The sequence below is a fragment of the Plasmodium vinckei genome (assembly GCF_900681995.1).
Source record: "Plasmodium vinckei vinckei genome assembly, chromosome: PVVCY_08".
In the NCBI taxonomy this organism is placed as follows: Eukaryota; Apicomplexa; class Aconoidasida; order Haemosporida; family Plasmodiidae; genus Plasmodium; species Plasmodium vinckei.
Genome location: NC_051300.1, coordinates 1018539 through 1042666, shown reverse-complemented (window position 1 = coordinate 1042666; position 24128 = coordinate 1018539). Strand labels below are relative to the sequence as shown.

The window sequence follows — 24128 nt, the reverse complement described above, 5'->3', positions numbered from 1 at the left end:
CATATAAATACATGAAAGTTTTAAATGCTTAATTTCTTTTGATTTTTCTTCCCTTTTTTTCTTTTCATAATAAAAACAGTGCAATTGCTTCCAGTTTGTACCTATTATAAAAATAAAAATATGCATAATGGTTATGTGTATATTTTTAAAGCATATAACACGATATGTATAATCATTAAGATATACAAATGTAAGCTTAAAATACATAAGGATACTTACATCTTTTACTAAAAAATCAAAATTTTGTATAGTTAAACTTTTATATGAATGTTTTTGGTTGTGCTTATTTGTAAAAAATATAGGATGATGATGTTTAAAGAAATCAATATAATTATTATAACCTAATATTTTTACAGAGTGGTCATCATATATCAAAAAAATATTATTTTGGCTAATAGATATATTTTTTATAGTTTTGGGGTTATTTAGATTTATTTTAACAAATGGTGATAATCCATATGCTATATGATGAAAATAATTCGGAAAATAATATTTCAAGTCTCCAGCTATATAAATATTATTGTGTATATCAAGTAGGCAGGTTACAATATTACTACAAACAATTTTTTTTATTATTATAAATTTATTTGTGAAATTATTTTGATCCCGTATATTTTCTTCACTTCCATTATTACTATCTCGAGTTACAAATATGTTAAATTTATTTTTATACGACGTAAGGGGATTGTTGTGTATATAGGCAACATCATTATTATGATTAATGTGAACATTGTTTTGGTGTATGTAATAAAGATAATAATTATACTTGTACATGCATAAAAAATTATTAAAATTGTAATTGAAAAAGTTATTACTAATCTGAGTGAACGTATATATACTATCATTTATATTATTTAAACATAAGTTATTGTTTGTGTCTCTACCACAAACATAGATGCACATATAATGTGCTAATATTTCTTCTATCATGCGGTATAAACATGATGTATCAGAGCATGAATAAGTAGAATTCATAACTTTAAATTCATCAAAGGATTTATCTCCCCATCCTATAATCGCTCCTGTGTAATTTTTAATGTCAAATATATCATTTCTATAAATATTATCAGATGTTTCGCTTAATGAAGTGGAATGTTCCGGAAAATTTGTATTCGTTTTTGATTTCAATTTTTCACTTTCCAAATGTTTGTAATTGTCTATACAAGTAATATTTTTCATTATATATTGATAATATTTATCATAAATGCTTTTCTTAAAGCATGTTATCACAGTGTTTGCTTCACCACAAGATACATTTGATACCATTAAAATAGTGTTCAAGAAAATTATCATGTATTTTTTTTTTATAAAAAGAAATAAAAAAATTATTAATTTTATATTAATACATACGGTTTCTTCCTTTTCAATGTATTCATAAATTTGTGGATCAATCATTTCATCTTCTTTCATTAATTTGATGAATTTATTGGGGTCAGATGCATTAAGTATATCACCATTCTTTTCATGATTTAAAGATTCATTTTTTGCTCCATCAATTAATTTGCGATTTGAGTCCTTATGCTTATCATTTTCACTTGATGAATATAAATTATTATTACTCTTATACTTTTTTTTATTTACTTTTATATCATAATAATCTTGAACATTCGTATAATTGTTATCGTAAAAATTGTAATCATAAAATTTCATTCCATAAATATATGGATTTATGTTACTATTGTTAGGAATGTTTGTATATATATTTATATCATTTCTAAAAAGGTTCATATATATATTCACAATTTCTGCCTTTATAAATGTTTCTAAGTAATCATATATTCTAATATAACTAGTTTTTTTTACATTCGTGTTTTCCATATCTACATTTTCCATTTTTTTTTTCATGGTCTTATCAATATTATTATTACTATCATAATTTTCAAAATCTTTCAAATTATGATTTGAGTCTATTAATTTTTGAAGATCATTTTTGTTCTTAATGGTATCCTTGTTAGAAAGTTTGCTGTTTGAATTTCTTTCCACTTTTTTCACTCTATAAGACAAATTAAATAAGCATACTTGAATTGGGTAGAGAACTAAATTGTTGTTATGTTTTGGTCTTTTTATGCTATTCATTGAATTTAAATTGGAAGATAAATGTATTTTATTGTTGTTGAGAAATACTTCATTATTTGTTAAACTAAAAACGTTATGTATCGGATTATCAACATTAGAACTTAATGTTTTTTTTTTAAATACAATGTTTTTAGTAAATGAATTTTTAAGATATTTATTTTTATCTGTTATACTAGAATTTTCGGACGAACTTGAAAATGATGATATTGTATCTCTTTGTGTTTTATTTATTTTGGTATTCCTTTTGTCGCTGATATTTTGTTTATAATTATCATTTGTTTCACTATCTAAAATATCAGATTTATTAAAACAATCAAAATAAATATTTTCAAAAGGAATAGATGTTTGACCTAATTTTTGCTCTCCCCACATAAATATAGATCCATTAGAAAATGCACAAACATGATTGTCACCACAAAAAATCGAACTAATAGGGACGTAAATTTTATGCACACTTATAACAACATTTTTAACTTCTAGATTCTTAAAATTAAACATATGATTTGAAGAATAAAGATTGTTTGTTTTTAAAGTAAGCAAATCTTCATCTTTATATTTATTAGTGTTTACAAAATTATTTGAATTCATAGACTTTTCTTCAGATTTATTCGATTTTTCATTAGGTGATTTTAAATTATTCATTGAATCTTTATTTTTATTATAGATGTATTTTTTTATCGTTTCTAGAATTAGAGAATTATATAAGATATTATCAGAACATTTGTTATTAACTTCTTCATGATTTTTAACTTTTACTTCTGTTTTGTAATTGGTATGTATTTGCAATTTTTCAAAATCATATAAAAAGAAATGCCCAGGATTAATTAATGTTGGAGCATATCTATTAATATTATCACCAGTACCTAAACATCCATATTTATTATTTCCCCATGAATAAACATGTCCAAAATTATTTATGGATATAACAAAATCGGAACCATTGTAAATGTCAACAAATTTTATTCTCGTTTTTATATCGTGTATAAAATTATAAATGAATTTATTATTATTAATATTATTGTCTATTGTAACTTTTTTACATTTTCCTTTTTTTAATGATGAATTTTTATTATAACTTTCTTTAATATTTTTCTTGTATTCATTATGTTTATTATTATAATTTGGGTTATCTATGCTTTCGGCTGTTTTCGATTCTAATTTACTACATACTCGTTGTTTGTAGTTTTTGATGGAAATTTTATTAAAATACTTTTTCATGAATTTTTTGGAATATTTCTGATCAGGTAAAACATATGCTAAATATTGGTTTGCATATGATGAAGAGTACAATATTGTATTATATATATTAAAATCATCTATTGAGACTTTTTTTAAAATATCATTTTTTTTTTTTACAAAAAATGATTTATCTTTATTATTGTTTAATAAAAGATTTATGTTGACATTTTTATTTATTTCATCTAAATTATCAACTTTAATATATGTAGAATCACTATTGCCGCTATCATAGGATGAACATATATCACTATCACATGAACTTAAATTATTATACCCATCATATAAAGATGCACAATAAGTACATTTATATTTACTGTTTTTATGTTTTGTATTTTCATAATAGGCCTTTAATTCGTCACAATAACATTTTGGATTTACACAAACTGTTGTTCCACATTTTATTGAAGAATCTTCTAATAACAAATCATCACTATCACCTGATGAACTATTATAATCAAGTAAATTACTTTTTTGCTTTTTAATTTTTTTTAATTTTAAATTTGTGAAGAATTTGTCAAATGAAATTTTTTCTATAGCATCATTTTTTAACAAATTCGCATTTTTATCTTTTAATTTCATATTTTTATCTTTAATATATAACTCATTTTTTGTTTCAATAAGGCTATTTTTTCCACAAATATATAAATTGTGTTTATCATCAATTATTGAAATCATATTTCCATTCATACATATTTTTTTTATTTTCATTGATAAGAATTGCAAACTATTTGTAAACCAAAAATCTGTTCCTTTTTTAATACTTGTCTTATTTTCTTCATACCCCATTTCACCAATAGTTGGTGATAACTTTAAGTAGGATGGTTTTCCAATAGCAAGTGTCCCATTTTCATTATTTCCAAAAGTGTATGCATAATAATTTTCGCATAACTTGTTCTTAAAACTTTTCAATATAACTTTATTGTAATAATTATTATAATCAGATATTATTTTGTTATATGTATAATATTTAAAATTAAAGCATGCAAATTTACAATTATTTATTTTTCTATTCATTTTGTTTATATAAATTATGTTATATAATAATATATTACATATATCCTTTTTATCAACACTTCCATATAATATTTTATTGTATTTATATTTTACATTATCATTTTTTACAGAATTATTCAAATTTGTAGATGTAGATATACCCCTTTTTTGCCCTTTTTGTTCTTTACAAATATTTTCATCTTCATGTTGATATTTAATTTGGTCTGTGCTTTTCGTTTCTTTATCCACTTTTTTATTATAATATGTTATGTCTTTTTCAAAATTGTCTATGTTTTCCATTGATGGGACTGATTTGTTAATCTCACCCTTAATATATAATTTAGGAACGTTTACATTTTCACAGTTTGGATATAGTGCTATGAAATTATTATTGATATTTATAAGCATGTTTTTATCCTTTATTCTATTATTTATACTAATTTCCTTTGTGGCATATTTATCATCATTTTTTTTTTTTTTAATTGTATTGGGATCTACAGATTTTTTTAAATTATTATCTTTTACTTTATCATCATTATTACATGCTTTATCGAATATATGATTTTCTTTTTCGTCTAAATATTTCTTCAATTTTTTTTTCAAATTTATAAAAAAGTAATTTAAAGGTACTAAGTATATATTATTGTTAAATTTGATATGATTCCTTTTAATTGTACGAATAATTTCCAAATACATCCATATTTCATATTTTTGTTTCATCCATACATTGTTAATATATTTTTTATCATCAGTATATTTTTTTTTAATTTTCTTTTTCTTACTACTTTCGAGATTTTCATAATTATTATTGTCACCTACATTTTGTGTTCCACTGATGTCTATATCGTTTTCTTTTGTCTTGTCATTTTGATAGCTATTATTATCGATACTAGTATGATTCATATTTTCACGTTTAGTATTATCACAACCCGTGCTATTATTATCAGCAGAATAACTATCACATGGGAATACCTTTTTAAGAATATCTTCACTAAATATTTCTGTTTCATTTTTATGGACATCTTCAAAAAAATTTGTAAGATTTAATTTGGATAATATTGTTAATACATATAAAATATACGTAACATATATTAGAAATGGGTGTGTATTTATAGAGTCTATAGGATTCCCGAAAAAAAATATTATAAGGGCAAAAACTTTCTTGAAATTTTTGATAGCAGTATTTACATTTAATAAAATTAATGATATATAACCTTTTATGAAAAAATGATAAATAAACATATAAAAATTATTTTTCATCGATAATATAATGTTTTTAAAAGATGTTAAAGAAGCCAATATAATTTTTATATTATAAATAATCGTTGATTTAAGCATAACATTTTGGTCTTTATGTTTATCTTTCAATTTAAAAAAAGGAATGATTCTTAAAATAAGTTTAAAGAAAAATTCAATTATATAAATATTGTAATCATTATCTAATAAAACAATTTTAATATTTTGCTTATATTTATTTGGTGTAGACATTTCATTTTTATCAATTATATCTTCTTTTAAGTTTTTATTATTTTTTGTTTCTAAATATGTTTCACTTCCTGATTGTGTTTCAATTTCCCATTCAGTATGAATTTTATTTTCGCTTTCAAATTCTATTTCATTTCCTGTTTCACCAAAATTACAGTATTCATGAATATTGTCTTTATTATTATAACTATTTATTCCATATTCATCATTTTTATTTTTTAAAATTTCAAAATAATTTCGAGGTGAAATATATTGCTCATTTTCTACAAAAAAATCGTTTAATTTTGATTTGTTTAAAATATCACTATTTTTATCAAATTGCAGCATGTTGTATTTTTGTTTCATAAAGTCATGCTTATGTATTTTTGAAATTTTGTCATTGTTTATATCATGTATTTTATATTTATCTGTAGCAATGAATATATAAAAAAATATATTTATTAAATATATTTTAAGATCATATGGTAACATTTTAAAGTGTTTTTTTTTAAATATCGGTAAAATATCTAATAAATGGGCATAATATGTTTCTAATATTTCTAACAAAACATTAAATACAATATTGTCTATAAAATTGCACTCATTTGCAAACAAAAAGTGCGCATTTAAATTAAGCCCACTACAATATTTCATCAATGTGTTATTCATTTTAAAATATTCACTCGTTTTTGCAGATATACTTAGTACATTATTTACAGCGTTATTCTTTGTCATTTCATTTGGGGTAACTTTTTCTGAACTAGCCATATTATCATTTAATACACTATCTTCATTCCAACACATTGATATAAAGTTAACAAAGTGTAAATAAATTAACTGAAAAATATCATCATTGTTATTAGTTAACTGAAGAGCCTGTATATTTATGTTTGTAAAATAATTTAGTATATTATTGTGGGCATTTTTAAAATCACAAAATTCAAATGTATTTAAATTTGAATTAAAATTCATTTTAATAATATAATATATAATATTCCAATATTTATTTTTTCCACTTTCACCCTGAAAATGGTTATATATTGCATTCTTTACCATTTTTTTATTTTTGAACAAATTTGAATAGTTATTTGGAACATTATAACCATATTTTTCATTAACCCATTTCATATTTTCCTTTTTATTAATTTTAAAATCTCTTTCACTATAATAACTTTCTTCAAATCTATTATCATCTACTATGTTGTTTAGTTCGTAATTCTCTCTACAAATCATGTTCATTTTTTTGTTGAATGAAAAAAAGTTTTTTAACAACCTTATTGGTATATAGTGATGTTGCCAAAAGACATAAAATGGCAATTTTGTTTCACATATATAATTTAAGCATATAGCTAAAATTGTTTTGTATTTTTTAACCTTGTTTATAATTTTATATAAATTTAAATATTGAACATTTAAAGGAATATATTGTAAAACATAACTAAGGGAAAAAAATATATTAAAATATATCGATTTCTGAATATTTAAATACATATGATCATCATTTAAATTTCTTCTATTATTATGATCTGTGAATAAGAATAAGCAAATTGTACTAAATACTATTTCATAGTTAAAGTTGAAATTAGACACAAAAAATTGTATGATATGTTTACAAATAGAAGATATCAATATACAAGCTGAAAATATTACTATCCTTTTTATATAAAACTTTTTCTTATTACAATAATTATAATTAATATTTTTTAAAAAATCAAAATTATGTACTTCATTTGGATTGGTATTATTAAACAATTTAACTAATTGAGCATGGGCACAATATTTATTGTAGACATTTATATAATTATCATATAAAGTCCAAAAATACATGTCAATGCTCATATTATATTTCTTTAATAATTGTAAAACATTTAATATGCTCAAAAAATTATTTAATTTCATTTCATTCACTAATTCTATAACTAAATTATTTAATAATAAATAAAAATAATTTATAAATAAGTCATCACATGTTTCATACAAATTTTGGATATAAAATGTTCTGAATATTACAGCTTTATCTTCTTTAATTACATCACCAATACTGATACAACTATTATTGCGTCTTTCTTTAGAGTCGTCATTAACATTTGTCTTATCACGCAATTCATTTCTTTTTGATTCAAAATATTTGACAATTTTTACATACTTAAGTAAATTTTCTGAATGTATATATATATCGTTAAAATATGGAACAATAATGTATTTATTATACCTAAATAATTCTTTATTTGAAGCGATATATTTTTCATCATTATGATATGTATATATATGAAAATAATAGTTAAACATAAAAACAATATTATTTCCATTTGAATATATATCACCAGAAAAACTGTTTTTTTTATCTATTTTAAAATAAAATGTATCGTCTTTATTTAAATATAATCTTTTTAAAGTTACGTTTAAATTGGTATTTTCAATAAAGTTGACAAAACTTTTGGTATGAATAAAATATGGCGAAGAAAAAGAATTTCGAATATCAATAATAATTTGCTTTTTTTTCCATTTATAATATCGAACTGGATTATTATTATTTGTTTGTATCACTTCTTTATATAGTGGTATATATTTTACATATATATTTCTGTCTATTTTGTAAATACCTAATATTTTTATCAAATTGTTAATATGCAAAAAATTGTTCGTACTCGGAAGGATGAAATTTACTTTTGTGTTATCTTCATTGTTAATACTCATATTAAAACATCTTTTAAAATTAAAAAAATTTGAACAGTTAAGAAAATGGAAAAAGAAGAGATTAAAGATTAAATAAAAGTTTTTGCACACCGGTATAAACAAAAAGCAAACTCCCTTAAACTTTTTAACAACTATATATGGACACAAATAATAATAACTGTTATTTTCTCTTATATAATCTATATATTCTACAATACATTCATATAATTTTATATCAATTACTTTTATATATATATTTTTGTATTTATATCCAATATCAAAAAATTTTTCATTATTTATTTGATTCAAATAACAGTTAAAGTTATTAGAATGCTCATCATTATTATTACTATGAACATTATTTGTGTTATTCATATTATTTGTACAATTATCTGAATTTAAAGTGGATGATACATTAATTATTATCGACTTTTTATCTACATTATTATCTTCTTCTGTACTTATGTATTTATCACTGGATTTTGAATAACGCTTTAAAGACACACATAAACCATTGTTTGATGTAATTTGATGATCTGATTTCTTTACGTTATGCTTTTTCTTAAAAAAAACATTTTTAATAAATAACTTTTTCTTTTTTTTTTTCTTATAAAAATTGTAGTTTAATTTATTTATTTTTGTGTTAAAATAATCATAAAAATTTGCTATAAATTCATTGCATTTTTCCTCAAAGTAATATTGTGCCTTTTTTATATTGTTGTATATTTTTATTAAATTAACTAACATAAATAAAACTATCTTAATAAAACAGTTTTTATCAAAATATATTGAACAAATATATTTATCAATTGGAATTTTTGTGTTAGCGCTAGCTGGTGTAATACATAAATTTTCTATAATAATATCATCGTTACATAAAATTAAATTTAGAAAGAAATTATTTTCAATTTTGGTATCACTTACATTTAATAATCTATTAGGAATATATATATAATATAATCTATTATAGTTTAAATGTAAAAATAATAAATCAATCATATATTTTAATTTGTCATTTTTATCCAATGTAATTTTATAATTAACTTTGTCTATGTTATTTCTGTCGGATTGTTCACTGTTTACATATGTACTAAAAATTAGTTTTTTTCTCTTTTCTATTTTACATAATTTAAACAAATCAAAAGTTATTTCAATATCTGAATTATTTACAAAATAAGATATATTATCAATTGACTTATGTTGAATAAATATTTTTAAAGTATCAATATTATCTTTGTTATTGTTTATTTTATTTTCATCACGTTCTATATCTTTTAATTCATTATTTAAATGATATTCTTTTTTATTATTGTTATTGCTTTTTTTTTCTTCATTATCTAATCTCTTTTGCTCATCATTTGATTTTTCTCTTTTCTCATTTTTTTTTATATTATTATAGTTTTTTTCTTTTTGTTCATTCTTAAGCGATTCAACTTTTTTCATAAATGGTAAACATTTATTTTCATCACTATTTTCATTATCAATTTTATGGCTGTTTTTTTTTATTATATTATACATTTTATTTATAAATAAATCAACATCAGACTCATTGGATGTTTTGTTATACTTTTTGAATATATTTTTTGCGATTATATCATCTTTAAATTTTGCTTCAATTTCTCTTAAAATATTATTGTGAAGTTTGTTATTAACACACTTTTTATTCTTATAATATTCTTTATTCTCTTTTTTTAAATTTATATTATCATAGTTGTCTATATTTTTTTTTATATTTTTCTGTTCATATATTTTATCATCCCCATAAAGTGCACTATTAATTTTTCCATGCTTGTGTACTTGTTTATATTTTGGGGGCTTAGTCTTAACTATTTCTTCATCTTTATCACAAAAGTTTTTATATTTTAAAATAAGTTGTTCCATTTCAAAAGAAACAAATGTGTCATATATATGTATAAAAAATGGCTCTCTTATTTTATTTTTTTCTTTTTTAAGAGAATAATTTTTTGTGTTAACATTTTTTACATTATTATCACCATTTTCCTCATTTATATAATTTGTGGGTTCATTTTTCTGGTTTTTAGCATAATTTATTTTTATTTGATTTGAATACTCACTTTCATTTTTAAATTCGCTATCTACATCTTTCATTTTTATAAGTCTTTCTTTATTTTCTTTTTCTACAAAATTCTCATTCATACTCGTTGTAGTTGTTCCATATTTTCTGTTGTTTTTTTTTTTAATTTTATCATATAAATTTTCACAACAATTTACAGGGAAAATATAACACATTTCTTTGTTTCTCATCGTTCGCAAAACATTTGTTATATCTACACTATTATTTTTAACATTTTGTAATAATTGATTATCATTTTTGTTATCAATTTCTTTTTTTACATAAGCATGACTACCGTCTTTTTGTTTTTGAATAGTATATAATTCAATACTATTTTCAATATGTTTATCACCATTTTGCATACTTTCTACATTTAAATTATATAAATTTATTTTGAATAATCCTATGTTATTTAAATTAAAATCAACATTATACATCCTATTAATAATATCATCATTTATTGAATTATTTCCATCACTGTTCTTGTAATTTTTATTGCGTATCGAATCTTTATTTCGTAGAAATTTGTTCCACCATTTTTTTAATATTCTTTTTCTCTTTTTTTTTTTCCTAATAATATTTTCACTTCCAATCATATCATTACTATTAAGTTTCGAAATTAATTTGGGATTATAATGGTTACCATTTCTTTTTTTACCATTTGCATTCGCACTTATATAATTTATATTACCAAAAAGAATAAAACAAAATACTATCATACTATCATTTATAAAATAATTACTGTTTCCAATATTTATAATACTTTTTATAAATTTATTTTGACATATAAAATATGAATTTATTAAGCTATCATTGATTCCCACATTTTGAATTGATTTTAAAGAACACTGATATATATTTTTTTCTTTTTTTTTAATTTCATAAGAAGAAAATTTATTTGATTTATTACAAGAAATTCTACATAAATCTAAAAATTCACTAATACATTTAGAAAAAGATAAATTCTTCTGATTTAAATTAATATTATGATTAAATAATATATCTTCTTCAAATTTTTTATCAAAACATAGACATAAAGAAATAAACAAATAACTCATATACACATTTGCATGTTCTAATGTGTATATTATTTTATCTTTATTTAAACATTTGTTTTTTGATCCCTCATTTTTTATTTCCTCTTTTACTTCACCTTTTAATATATTTTTTGTATCATCATCTATAGTAAACATATTACAATATTTATTTAGAAAATATAAAACAATAAATATATTGTATAAAATACATTTTATTTTATAATTATTATTCAAAATATATAAACATATTTCATTTGACATTTTAAATCTATCAAATACAATTGGTTGTTGTATATTATTTGTAGATATATTCTCAATTTTTTTAAAATTGCTTCTTATTGATTTAATCATTTTCCTTCTTTCCGTAGACATAATATTCATTGTATTTTTCTTTGAGTTTAATAATTCAAGTGATTTATCATTATCTTTTACTAATCCATTATTATTTAATATTTTATTTTCAAAATTGTTGTTTATTTCATAGGATTTATTGTATCTTCCATATTTTTCAAAATAAACATGTAAGCATATATTTTCTAAAATATATTTTATTCTTATAAAATTATATATTTTTTGTATTATATTAATTTGCTCTGGAAATTTTGAAAATTTTGAATTTTCATGAAGAAACATATTATAATAATTTGTATAATTAAAATCGTTAATATTTTTGTAATAATCATTGTTCATTTTTTTATATAACTTTAATAAAAAATTAAAAATATCTATATCCTTATCTTCACCTAAATTCACTAATGCGCTTTTTACTTTTTTTCTCTGAGTGTTGTTGGTGATATAATATAAGTATTCATCTTTATTTTCTGATCTTTTCCGTAAAACTACAAAATTGAAAATGAAAAAGAATGTATAAATATCTGTGTATAAAGAAATAAACACAAAAACATGCCTTCTAATATTCATAGAGGGTACTGAAATATATAAAAATATCAACACAAGCACAAATACATTATTTACAGTCACACATTTTTCCGTAATAAACAATAACTAATATAAGCATATTTATATATTAACACCACATATATACTCATAGATCAAACAAATGATGTTGCAACATATTTACTATTTCATAATATTGTTTATGCATTTTTTCACTTACATTCATATATAATAAAAGCCTTCTGGACAAGGCTATGTTTATCCCCCTTAATAAAATTACATATTAAATTTTCATAATATTCATTTTTATTAGTTTTATAAACATCAAAATGAGAAGAATATGATACACAATTTCCCATTCTATCTTTAATAAGTTATAACATTATAATTTTTATAAGTTAAAAATATTGTGTAAACTTCAATTTATGCATATAATATATATATCTATATATACATGCACGCCTTTTGTTTTATTAGTGTTATAGCTATTTCTGTTCCTATTCTTTATGTCATTATTTTGTATAACTTATATTTCACTGGTGTTCACATCATAGTCAATTTATTTTGTTTATATTCTGTTCTTCGTTTTTTTTAAAGGTATTTAAAAGGCCCACATATTGGAAATGATCGGAAAAACAATAAAACAAGGTGTAATATGTATATTACACATACAGTAATTAATAATAAAATATATAAGTTTATTATTTTTCATATAAAAAACAAGAAAATCTTCAATACATACAAAAACAACATGAATATAAAAATTATTTAAGAGATAAAACATACAAACACGGTAAAAGAAACAACATACATTATCCTCATTTACTAGGCATATATAATCTTCATTTATATAATTGCATATATATATATGTATAATATATATTATATATACATTTGTATGAGTTTCATTCCCTATTATAATTTATTCTCTATAATAACTTAAGGCTTATAATATAGTTAATTCTATTAATTAATTATTTATATAAAAAAATATATACTGTATAAATATATAGGAATAAATGAAATATACACTATTTACATGTACTTTTAACCAACTAAATATGTTAAAAAACAAGGAAAATATAAAATGATTTAAAAATTCACAAAAATGTGATTGGGTTTGTATAGTTTAATATTATACATAAAACGACATATAATATATAAAAAATTATATATATATTGCACAATTTCCTGTGAGTGCGTATAATACTCTTTACATTCGTTCAATGTTGTTTAAGTTAAAAAAAAAATACCATTTTTTGAGAATATAAAAATTTAATTACATTTATTAAAAATATAAATAATAAAAGTTTATGACTATAGTTTTGTTAAAAAATTGACAATAATTATATTTCTAAATTATATATTTTTATAATTGTTTCAAATTATTTATATTATGCATATTTTATAGCATAATGAAACAATAAAAATTGAATGTTATAAGTTTGTTTTTTACTACAAAAAAATAATAAAATAGTAGTACTCACTATTTTTATAAATAAAGTGTATCATTTGTATGAAAATTATATCCACAATAATGTATATGTCCATAAATAATACTATGTGGTTAATAGAAATTATACAAATGCCACATATTTCCAAAACAAGTGTTAATATATAAGATCGCACACATATACTATTGTATGCATATGTAAATATAGGTATCTTAATACCTCGTCTATAAAATGTTCATTAATTAATATAATTATATTTATGAATTATTTTTAATTATTTTATTTAGTACTTATGAATTTGGAACTTTTTTCGTAAAAAAAATAATATATTGTGTATTATATAAAAAGGAATTAACCATATGCTTATAAATCCATATCATCGCTTTTTTCATCATGTTCATCATCATTTTTGTAAATTTTTATAGCTAATATTTTCATTTTCCTTGCTGGATATGCATTTTTTTGAAAGAAATACTAAAAATAAAGCAAAAAAAATAAAAATATTGAAGGTGTATAATGATATATATATGAATTTACATGGTTGTATCACATATAAAACATATTTTGTAAAACAACTTACGTATAAGAAATATTCCAGGTGTTTTTGTGAGTAACAACACAAAATATATTCCGCATTTAATCTCATTACGATATTGTATAAATTACTTAAATAGCAAAAAATTATGACCGTCAATTTATCAATTTTATCACAAAAAAAAAATTTCTTGGTAACTTTTAAGCAATCAATTAATAATTTTTTTTCGACCGTCGTTAAAAGACTGTTAACGTTATGGATTTTCTAAAAAAAAAGAAAAATATAAAATGAATAGCATAAGAAATATAGACAAAGTCAAAGAAAACGCTATACATATTTATTATTTGCTAATTATTGAACATAGTTAACATTTTTAAATTTATAAGTGAATTATGCACATATACACACACAACAATATACACAATTTAATTTATGTTAAAGTAATATTCTTACGAAAAGTGGGGTAAAAATTTCTACATGAGTATTTAAAGCTTTAACATGATCTATAGTTAATTGTGGTTTCTCGATATACTGACATACATTTATATATTTTGTATTCATAGTATTTTTTTTTTTAATAGAAAATCTGTTATAATAATTTTCACTAAGAGAATTATATTTATAAAATTCTGTAAATTTTACATTTTTAATAAATTCTTTTATAATAATATTTTTATGTATATCAAGAGAAAAATATGCATTCTCCTTAAACAAATGAATCATATCTATATAACAATTATCCTTTTTTCCACTTGTATATAGTACAGAATATTCAATACTTTCTAAACATTCACAAAATGTTAATAAATTATTATTATATTTGTGTGTATTTTCATTATGACTATTCTTGTTTTTCAAATGGTTATTAAGATATAAATAAGAGAATGATAAGTAATTATCACATAATAAACACTTCTCTTCTAAACATAAAAACTTTGAATATTTTTTAAATACATATTCCATATCTTTATAATGAAAACTTTTTAATCTTCTATAATTTATATATTTAATAACATATTCCTTTTTCTTTTTTTTATATTCATTCTTTTTATCACTTATAAAATTTACATATTCTTGTATATTTATCTTAAGGGATTTAGAGACAAGTTTACTACTGCCATCTATCACTAAATCATTGTTGTATTTATCATTCTTGTTTCCATTACTACTAGTGTTGTTCTGATTAATACTATATAATCCCCTGTTGTCATATTTTATACAATTTTCATTTTGCAAATTCTCAACAATAACTGTGTTTTTTATCTCATCTTTAATTTCGCTGAATATATTCCCAATGTATAAGCTAGTACAATCATCTTTTGCGTCATAGGAGTCAGTATTTAAATCATGAAGGTTAACCATCTAAATTCGCGTATACTTTACAAATATATAATTATTTAAAAGTAGCTATTAAAAATTATAATATCACACAGGAGTATATTTTATTTGTTAGCCATGGAGAAAAATTGAAACATATATATGTAATATTAAAGTATACATGAATAATGATTTAACATGACAATAATACGCAAATACTTAATTCCGTAAACACATTTATGAAATAAATTATGATAAATTTTTATTTCTATAAATAATTTTTCCTTATTTTTTTCTCCACATAATTGGCTATCCTTTAATTCGCATCACCATATGTGAAAATGATAGTCATCAAAAAAAATTATTTATGTGCATGTACATATAATATATGTTTACATAATAAATATATTATTTTGACAAAAATTATCAATACAAAAATATAAAATATGAATCAATGATGATAAAAGAAAAATAAATAAAATATTATAATAGTATATTCTTTTCATCTTTATAATTTTTATAATATACAAAAGTCAAAACATTGAAATATTTTTAGTATACTCGTATTTTTACAAGAATTATGAAGTGAAAAAAAAAATAAAAAATAAAAAAAAAAAACATAACATGAACCAATGGGGAAACATAAACATAGCAAAGATAAGTTATATATTCTGCAATCAGAATATAGAAGAGACGCATTAATAAAGAAACAAATAAAATCCAGAAATTCAACATATTTACCTTTTAATTATTGGTAAGAATAATTATACTACTTAAAAAGAAATCCATTTTAAATTGCATATATTTGAACATATTTCCTCTTTATATATATGCAACTGATTTATCGTTCATTTGTTTTATGTCTGTTTTGTTGTCACGATGAAAAATGTCACAGATTTATGGGGACATATATATATTGCCTGTTCCCTTTTTATGGCATTGAAAATATGATACCACATGTGTTATTGTATATACCATTTTTTTAAATAGAAATATGTCACATTCATTTTAGATTCGTTTTATTCATATCATGATATTTCTTTATTTCCCTTTTTCATTTGTTTAGTTGTATAAGTTTAAGACCATTCACTGATCCATATTGTGACGAAGATGGAAGGCTTTACGATAAAAAAAGTGTTTTAGAAGAAATGGAGAAATCCATAAGAAATAATAAACCTGGAATTGATATAAAAAAATTAATTAAAGTGAATTTTTATAAACATGAAAATGAATATATATGTCCTATAACAAGAAAATATTTTAATAAACATACAAAAATTATATTAAATAAAAAAACTGGAAATACATTTTCATCAGAAATTTTTAAACTATTTCCAAATAAAAATGAAATGTTTGATCCAATTACACATGATACCATGAATATGTTAGACTTAATTGTCTTACAAGACCCCTTAAATAATAAACATAACATGAATGAGTTGCATAATCAATTTGTTCAGAAAGAAAAAGAAAAAAGTCAACATATTCAGGAAAATGGTGCAATCATGAGTATATTACAAGAAGTAAAAAATAAACAAATGGAAAATAATAAATTAGACGCAAACAAAAATAAAGGTGAAGATAAACATTCAAGGTTTAAAGATGATTATAAAAATGAAAAACGAGAAAAAAACAAATATTTGTATTCAACAAATAAAGATAATGAAAATAATTATATTGAAGATGATAGTAATAGTGAAAATGAAATAAAAATAAAATGTGAAAATTATAGTGATAATAAATTAGCTCAAAGTGTTACATCAACTATATATAATGCAACATACAAAAATACTTTTGTTTATCTTCCAGAAGCACAAGTTCATGATATGATATATACCAATGTTATAAAAAATAAAAAAAATAGTTATGTACGTTTAATAACTGATGTAGGTATGATTAATATTGAACTATATGCATATAAATGCCCAAAATTATGTCATAATTTTTTATTTTTATGTGAATACAAATATTATAACAAAACAGATATATTTAAAAAAGACAAAGATATTAATATTGTTTATTTGGGGGCATGTAAAAATAATATACATTCAGCAGCATCCGGATTTTATTGGAGAAAAAAATTAAAAAAATATAAATTACGAAAAAAAATCGATAATGAAAAAATTATTAATAAGTTAAAAGAAGAAATAAATGTAAATAGTGACAATGATAGTGATATAGGAATTAAATATTTAAGATGTAATGATAACAGACATACTGCAGAAACTAATTCATATGGTAACATATATATGTTTAAATATTATAATCAAAAATATTCAAATATGTTTTATATATCCCTATCAGAGGATTATACAACTAATAATCCATGCATTGGAAAAGGTGAGTCGATATATATCCACAAAAAATAACGGTCTTAATTATTTTCACAATATTAATTATAAGTATCAAACTAAATGGCATACTGCACCTATATATATGTGTGTGCATTATTTAAATCCCCTTGTTTTATTAAACTCGTATATATAAAATATATTTATATTTTCTTTATTTAGTTGTCGGAGGAAATGATACATTAGAAAAGTTAAAAAATCTGGACACAACTTCAATGAATGATGTAATATACCCCATCAAAATGTTTAATTTATATAAGTCACACATGTGTATGTATATGAATATATATTTTTTTATTTTTTTCCATTAATTTAGGAACACTATACCTTAAATGAAACGATTATATACACAAACCCATTTAAAGAGGTTATAAAAGAAATGAAAGAAGATTCAAAAAAAAAAAATATGCCAGAGCCCCCAAAAGAAAAACCCAAAACTTTCATCGATGATGATATCTTTGTAGAAAATAAAAATGACGATATAGGAAAATATATAAAATGGCAAAATTTTAAAAACAATAATAAAAATCCAAATTCTGATGAATCAAAATTAAATATATTAAAAAAGGAAAATGCATCAAAGCCAAAGCAAGTCAAAATGGATTTTTCGGGTTGGTAGAGAGCAATACAAATATATTCACACAAAATAATATCCATATATATAATTTTTTTATGTGTAACAAGATATTTAAGAAGAATAGTTCTAATCATAGGTAACAACCATGCATATGCAATATATCATCACCTTCAAAATATTTTAAAAAATTGTCTTGCCATATTTATCATTATTAATAGTAGTATAATTTTATTACTATTTTATACTTCCCCCGTTTTAATTAATTGTAAAGTTTAATTTTATTTTATTGAATTATAAATTTTTTACTTGATTTTTTTGTATGTTATATAATTTATTATTTTTTTTGGTTTTCATTTTAAGTTTGTTTACATATTTTCCAATGTTAAAAAAATTGCAGTTTAACGCTATTATGCATATTTTATTCCTATACCGGTTTTATAATTTTTTTTGCCTGTAAAATTTGATTTTATTATCTATATATAATGAAAAAATATATGCATTATATATTCCTACAACAAATTATTTACATTTTCCCCCTTTTTATTATAATTACATATTTAACATATATTAATAAGTTTGTAATTTCTCCCATAATTAAACAAAATATTTTAAAACAAAGAATTATAGTGGAAAATTTTTTAAAAAATGTAAATTTTCCCAAGTTATAAATTTTGCATTTTTTATAGTGTTAATTTTTTGCCGTCTTAATTTGTTTCCATATATTATTTCTCTTTATAATATATGAACAAAAAATTATATTAAAATATAAATATAAAACAATTAAATTATAGTTATTTTATCATTCAAAAATAACATAAATATTAATACATAAAAACTATTTTAGAAGTATAGAAAAAATAAAAAAGGAGAAGTCATGTACGTTATTGTGCATGGAGTATATATGCAAAGAAATGTTTATAAAGTGAAAATTATCCGTGTTTAATAAAAAAATATTATGCATAAATAATATTTGAAGTGTTAACAAAACACCATTTGTGTAAATTTTTTTAAATGTTAACTGCATGTGAAAATAAAGGAATATCAAAAAAAAGAAAAAGGGACATCGTTAAAAGTAAAATATACAATAATATATTCCTTTTTATTTTTTGCATATATATTTGTGCACTTTTTATCATTTTAAATTTTAGTTTTTCGACCAACGGAAATAATGAAAGGTGTTAGAAAATAATATATTAAAAAAAAAAGTAACAAAGTAATATTACATATATAATTGATAGAAGAAATTACACACACATTCGTTTTATCATTGTGGAATGTGTTTAATATTTATGGATATATTAGAAAAGAAAAATAACAATCAATATATGAAAATATGTCACATTAAAGGTGTAAGGAGTGATTATATTAGAAGACGTGAAGAAGACACAAGGGAAAAATATATATAATTTTATATAGGGTGTGATAGACATTATAGAAAAGTAATAAAAAGTTATGCAAGTATAAAAGCATACTATGTAAAAGTATCTATGAATAATTAAATATATTTGGGATGGAAAATAGTTATATTAAAATTTATAAGAAATGGAAAATTTTGCATATATTGACAAAAATGTCTATATAAATATTTTAATACTAATTTTAAAAAATTTAAAGGAGTATTTATTAGGTATAGGCATTTTTAAATTAATTTTTTGTTTATTTATAATAGTGTTAAGTATACTTTTTGCGAAACGAAGTAAAAAAAAAAAAAAAAAAATTAACATATATCTACAGATAAATAGAAATAATACTAAACACAATGAATCAGTAATAAATGATGAACAAACATTATATAACGATGGAGAGAAAGAAAATGACCATCATAAAGAAGAAAAGGAAATAGAAAATGAAGCATATCACATAACCCATAGTTCACACATATTTGATCTAAAAATTATAAGCACAACAGAACTATGTAGCGTGTGCAATGATAATATATATGCATTTATTTTTAACAAGAAAAATATATTTGAATGTGTTATATGTAAAAATAAATGTCATATTGAATGTGCTCCGAATTCAAATTTAATGAGCTGCAAAAATTCCATATTTTTTAAAAATAAACATAAATTTATAAAAATCAAAAATAGTTTATGGAACGGTAAATGTGACATTTGTAATAAAAATTTGTCTTACTTCTCATTTTCTATATATGACATAAAATATATATATAAATGTATATGGTGCAATGAATATTTTCATGGAAAATGTATAAATAAAATTATACATAAAAAAATAAATAATGACATTAGCAAGAAAAACACCGATTTAATATGTACTTATGGTAATAATAAATTCCTTTTATATCCCCATGAAATATTTGTTAAAGAAAAGTATCTATTATATTTTTTAATGCAATCCTACCAAAAAACAAATAAAACACAAATACAAAAGGCCGATATATTACTAAATTATAATGAAACACAACTGGAAAATTATACATCCGAAAATGAGTTGGTAGTACAAAAGGAGATAGGTAATTTTTCAATTCAAATACTCGAAAGCGATAAAAATAGGGAATTAATACATTTTAATTATCTAAGTAATTCTAAAAAGTATCAAAGTTTAATCAGTTCGAAAGTCACAGAAAATGATAATAATAATTCAGTAGTAGACAAACAAAATCATACAATACATATAAATATGCTTTTGAATTTTTTACCTATACATATACCTATATATGAAATAAATTCCCAAAATAAATTTCTTCTAATATTTGTAAATGTAAGAAGTGGAGGTCAAACAGGAAAAAATTTATACAGAGAATTATTAGTATATTTTAACCCACTACAAATAATAAATATAGAAAATGAATCAAGTGTTGTAAATACCCTTCATATGTATAAAGAAATGTTATATCAAAAAAAAGTTATTATTTTCTTGTGTGGTGGTGATGGAACTATAAGTATTTTTATCGACACTCTGATCAAATTTTTTTCTAATAATCCCCCTTTTAATATATATGAGGAAAAGGAAAATTTCCCAAAAAAAAAAATAAAAAATAAAAAAATAAATCATATAACTGAAAATGCTAATAAAATATCTAATAAAGCTATTACATTGTTTAATAAATATATTATGGCAACCTCAAAAGTTGCTCTAAAAAAAAGTGATAATAATAATACTTCCAAAATGTTATTAAATAAAGAAAGGAATGAAACCAAATGTGATATTACCAATAATTGCTCCGATACAAACCAATCAAAACCACTTTTAGAAAATGAAGACATTGATTCACATATTGAAGACAAGAATAATATGAACAATGAATGCGATGATAATAATAATAGTAGAAAGATAAATGACATTGTATTAAATAACGGGACAAATATTTATAGTGATCTTTATAAAAATTATGATGATAATATGTTTATTAATAGAGGCGCAAAAACCGATATCGGTTCAGATGCAAGTTTAACCAACGAAAGTATTTCATATATGAGTCCATTTCCAAATAGTGATTCTATGTGTAATAATTTCAGAAAAAGTATTAACAAAAAACACAAAAAAAAATATGTAAATTTACTTGAAAATTTGAATATATATAAAGACGAAAAAGATGCTATTTATATAGATCATACTTTGAATGGCTCACGTATTAATAAATCATTCATTGAAAAATATAATAATAGTTATAGTTATATTTCAGGATATAGTAATAAGTTTATTGATATAAATAAACCATGGAATAATAGTAATTCCTATATATATTCTCGTAGTTTAAAAAAGAAAGAATCTAATAACAGTATTAAATATCATGAGGATAAGGAAAATGAAATCGAACATATACCTACAGAAACAAATTTACATAATAATAATTCTTCATATTACAAAGAAAATAGCATTAAAAATGATTCAATGAAATATGACAAAAGTAGCTCTAATGAAGGTCATTCAAATTATCAGGAGGATGAAAGTTCAGACACAAGTGAAAGTTTAGATGAAGAAGAAATAATACAAAAAAAAAACAAAGAAACACAACCCAAAACAAAAAAATGGTTAAAATATATTAGTAAAGAATCTGAAAAAATACATAAAAAATTTATAAAACGAAATATTAGCAAAATTCAAGAACGATTTAATCTAAATAAATCCCAAGAAAATGAAAATGATACTATAAACGACAACACCTCAAACAATTCAGTCAGTTCAAATAATACATACACAGTAAAATCATATATTGCAAATACACCCATAGCTATAATGCCCTTAGGAACTGGAAATGATTTATGTATTAGTTTAGGCTGGGGAAAAACATATATTAATAATATATCTTTATATTTAAACAAAATAGAACATAGTAAAAACCAATTAACCGATGTATGGAGTATTAAGGCATATGATTTGGGAAATAATATTGTTCTAAATAATATTTTTATTAACTATTTTGATATTGGACTTATATCAAGATTAGCATTACATTTTGATAATATACGAAAACAATTCCCACATTTATTTAACAGTAGATTAGGTAACAAACTATTATATGGAGAAGTTGGATTCAGAGATTTATTTTTAAATACATATAGATATAAACTTAATAAACAAATCAAATTATATTGTGATGGAAAAAGAGTCAAAGTTGATCAAGACGTAGAAAGTATATGCTTTATAAATATACCATATATTTTAGGAGGTCGTAATATATGGAAAAACGAGAATTTGCAATATTGCTATTATTCTGATTTTGAAAAAGGATATGATGAAAATGAAACCGATCAAATAAAAAAGAAAAAGAAATTAACAAAAAAAGCAACAAAAGCAAAAAAAAATATACACACCAATAAATCAACGAATACACAAATACACACATCTGATAATAATTATGAAAACAACTCATATACACAATCTTTAAAAAATGAATTTCATAACGATGAAGATATAAATGTTCAAAGAGAAACATCTAAAAGTTGCTCATATAAATATCCTGAACAAATTATGTATGAAGAAATGAAAGAAAATATAAAACACATAGACGATGAAACTAACACAACTGATTATAGTAATATATACAAACCACATAAATCATATCTTTATAAACGCAAAAAAAATTTTCAAACGTTCAAAAAACAACAAATTGATGATAAACTTATTGAAGTTTTTGGAATTAAAAATATGTTTCATTTGATTCAAATACATTTAGGATTATCTAGCCCAATAAAGTTATGCCAAGGGCATGAACTTTTTATTAAAATAAGTAAAAAATTTATTCGAAATAATAAAATGTATTTCCAGTATGACGGAGAACCCGTTTTTAGTAAAATTTACAAATTGCATTTCACACACAAGTAAGCCCAAACAAATTACAAAAAAAACAATAAATAATAAAAAAATCAATAACAATTTTCAATATTTTTTTTCTTTTTTTTTTTCTGCAGATGCCAATGTTTGTTTTTGTCTCCAAATCCCCCCATTCTATAATTTGAGATAGTCTTATT

The 24128-nt window shown here is 21.2% G+C and overlaps 4 protein-coding genes across 4 annotated transcripts; 2 read left to right on the top strand and 2 right to left on the bottom strand.

Annotated features, from left to right (window-relative positions):
• Positions 1 to 20: 20 nt before the first annotated feature.
• On the bottom strand, positions 21 to 12815 carry PVVCY_0802920 (conserved Plasmodium protein, unknown function; the record flags this gene model as incomplete). The annotated part of the gene is made up of 3 exons (XM_008627092.2): positions 21 to 101; positions 220 to 12398; positions 12677 to 12815. The coding sequence occupies 3 exons, from the start codon at positions 12813 to 12815 to the stop codon at positions 21 to 23; spliced, it is 12399 nt and encodes a 4132-aa protein (XP_008625314.2).
• Positions 12816 to 14273: 1458 nt separating this feature from the next.
• Positions 14274 to 15807, bottom strand: PVVCY_0802910 (conserved Plasmodium protein, unknown function; the record flags this gene model as incomplete). The annotated part of the gene is made up of 3 exons (XM_008627091.2): positions 14274 to 14384; positions 14491 to 14709; positions 14899 to 15807. The coding sequence occupies 3 exons, from the start codon at positions 15805 to 15807 to the stop codon at positions 14274 to 14276; spliced, it is 1239 nt and encodes a 412-aa protein (XP_008625313.2).
• A 587-nt stretch (positions 15808 to 16394) lies between these two features.
• Positions 16395 to 18732, top strand: PVVCY_0802900 (peptidyl-prolyl cis-trans isomerase, putative; the record flags this gene model as incomplete). The annotated part of the gene is made up of 4 exons (XM_008627090.2): positions 16395 to 16516; positions 16829 to 18102; positions 18276 to 18337; positions 18430 to 18732. 4 exons carry the CDS (start codon positions 16395 to 16397, stop codon positions 18730 to 18732), a joined length of 1761 nt encoding a protein of 586 aa, XP_008625312.2.
• Positions 18733 to 20232: 1500 nt separating this feature from the next.
• Positions 20233 to 24111, top strand: PVVCY_0802890 (diacylglycerol kinase, putative; the record flags this gene model as incomplete). The annotated part of the gene is made up of 2 exons (XM_008627089.2): positions 20233 to 23978; positions 24069 to 24111. 2 exons carry the CDS (start codon positions 20233 to 20235, stop codon positions 24109 to 24111), a joined length of 3789 nt encoding a protein of 1262 aa, XP_008625311.2.
• Between the last annotated feature and the right edge of the window lie 17 nt (positions 24112 to 24128).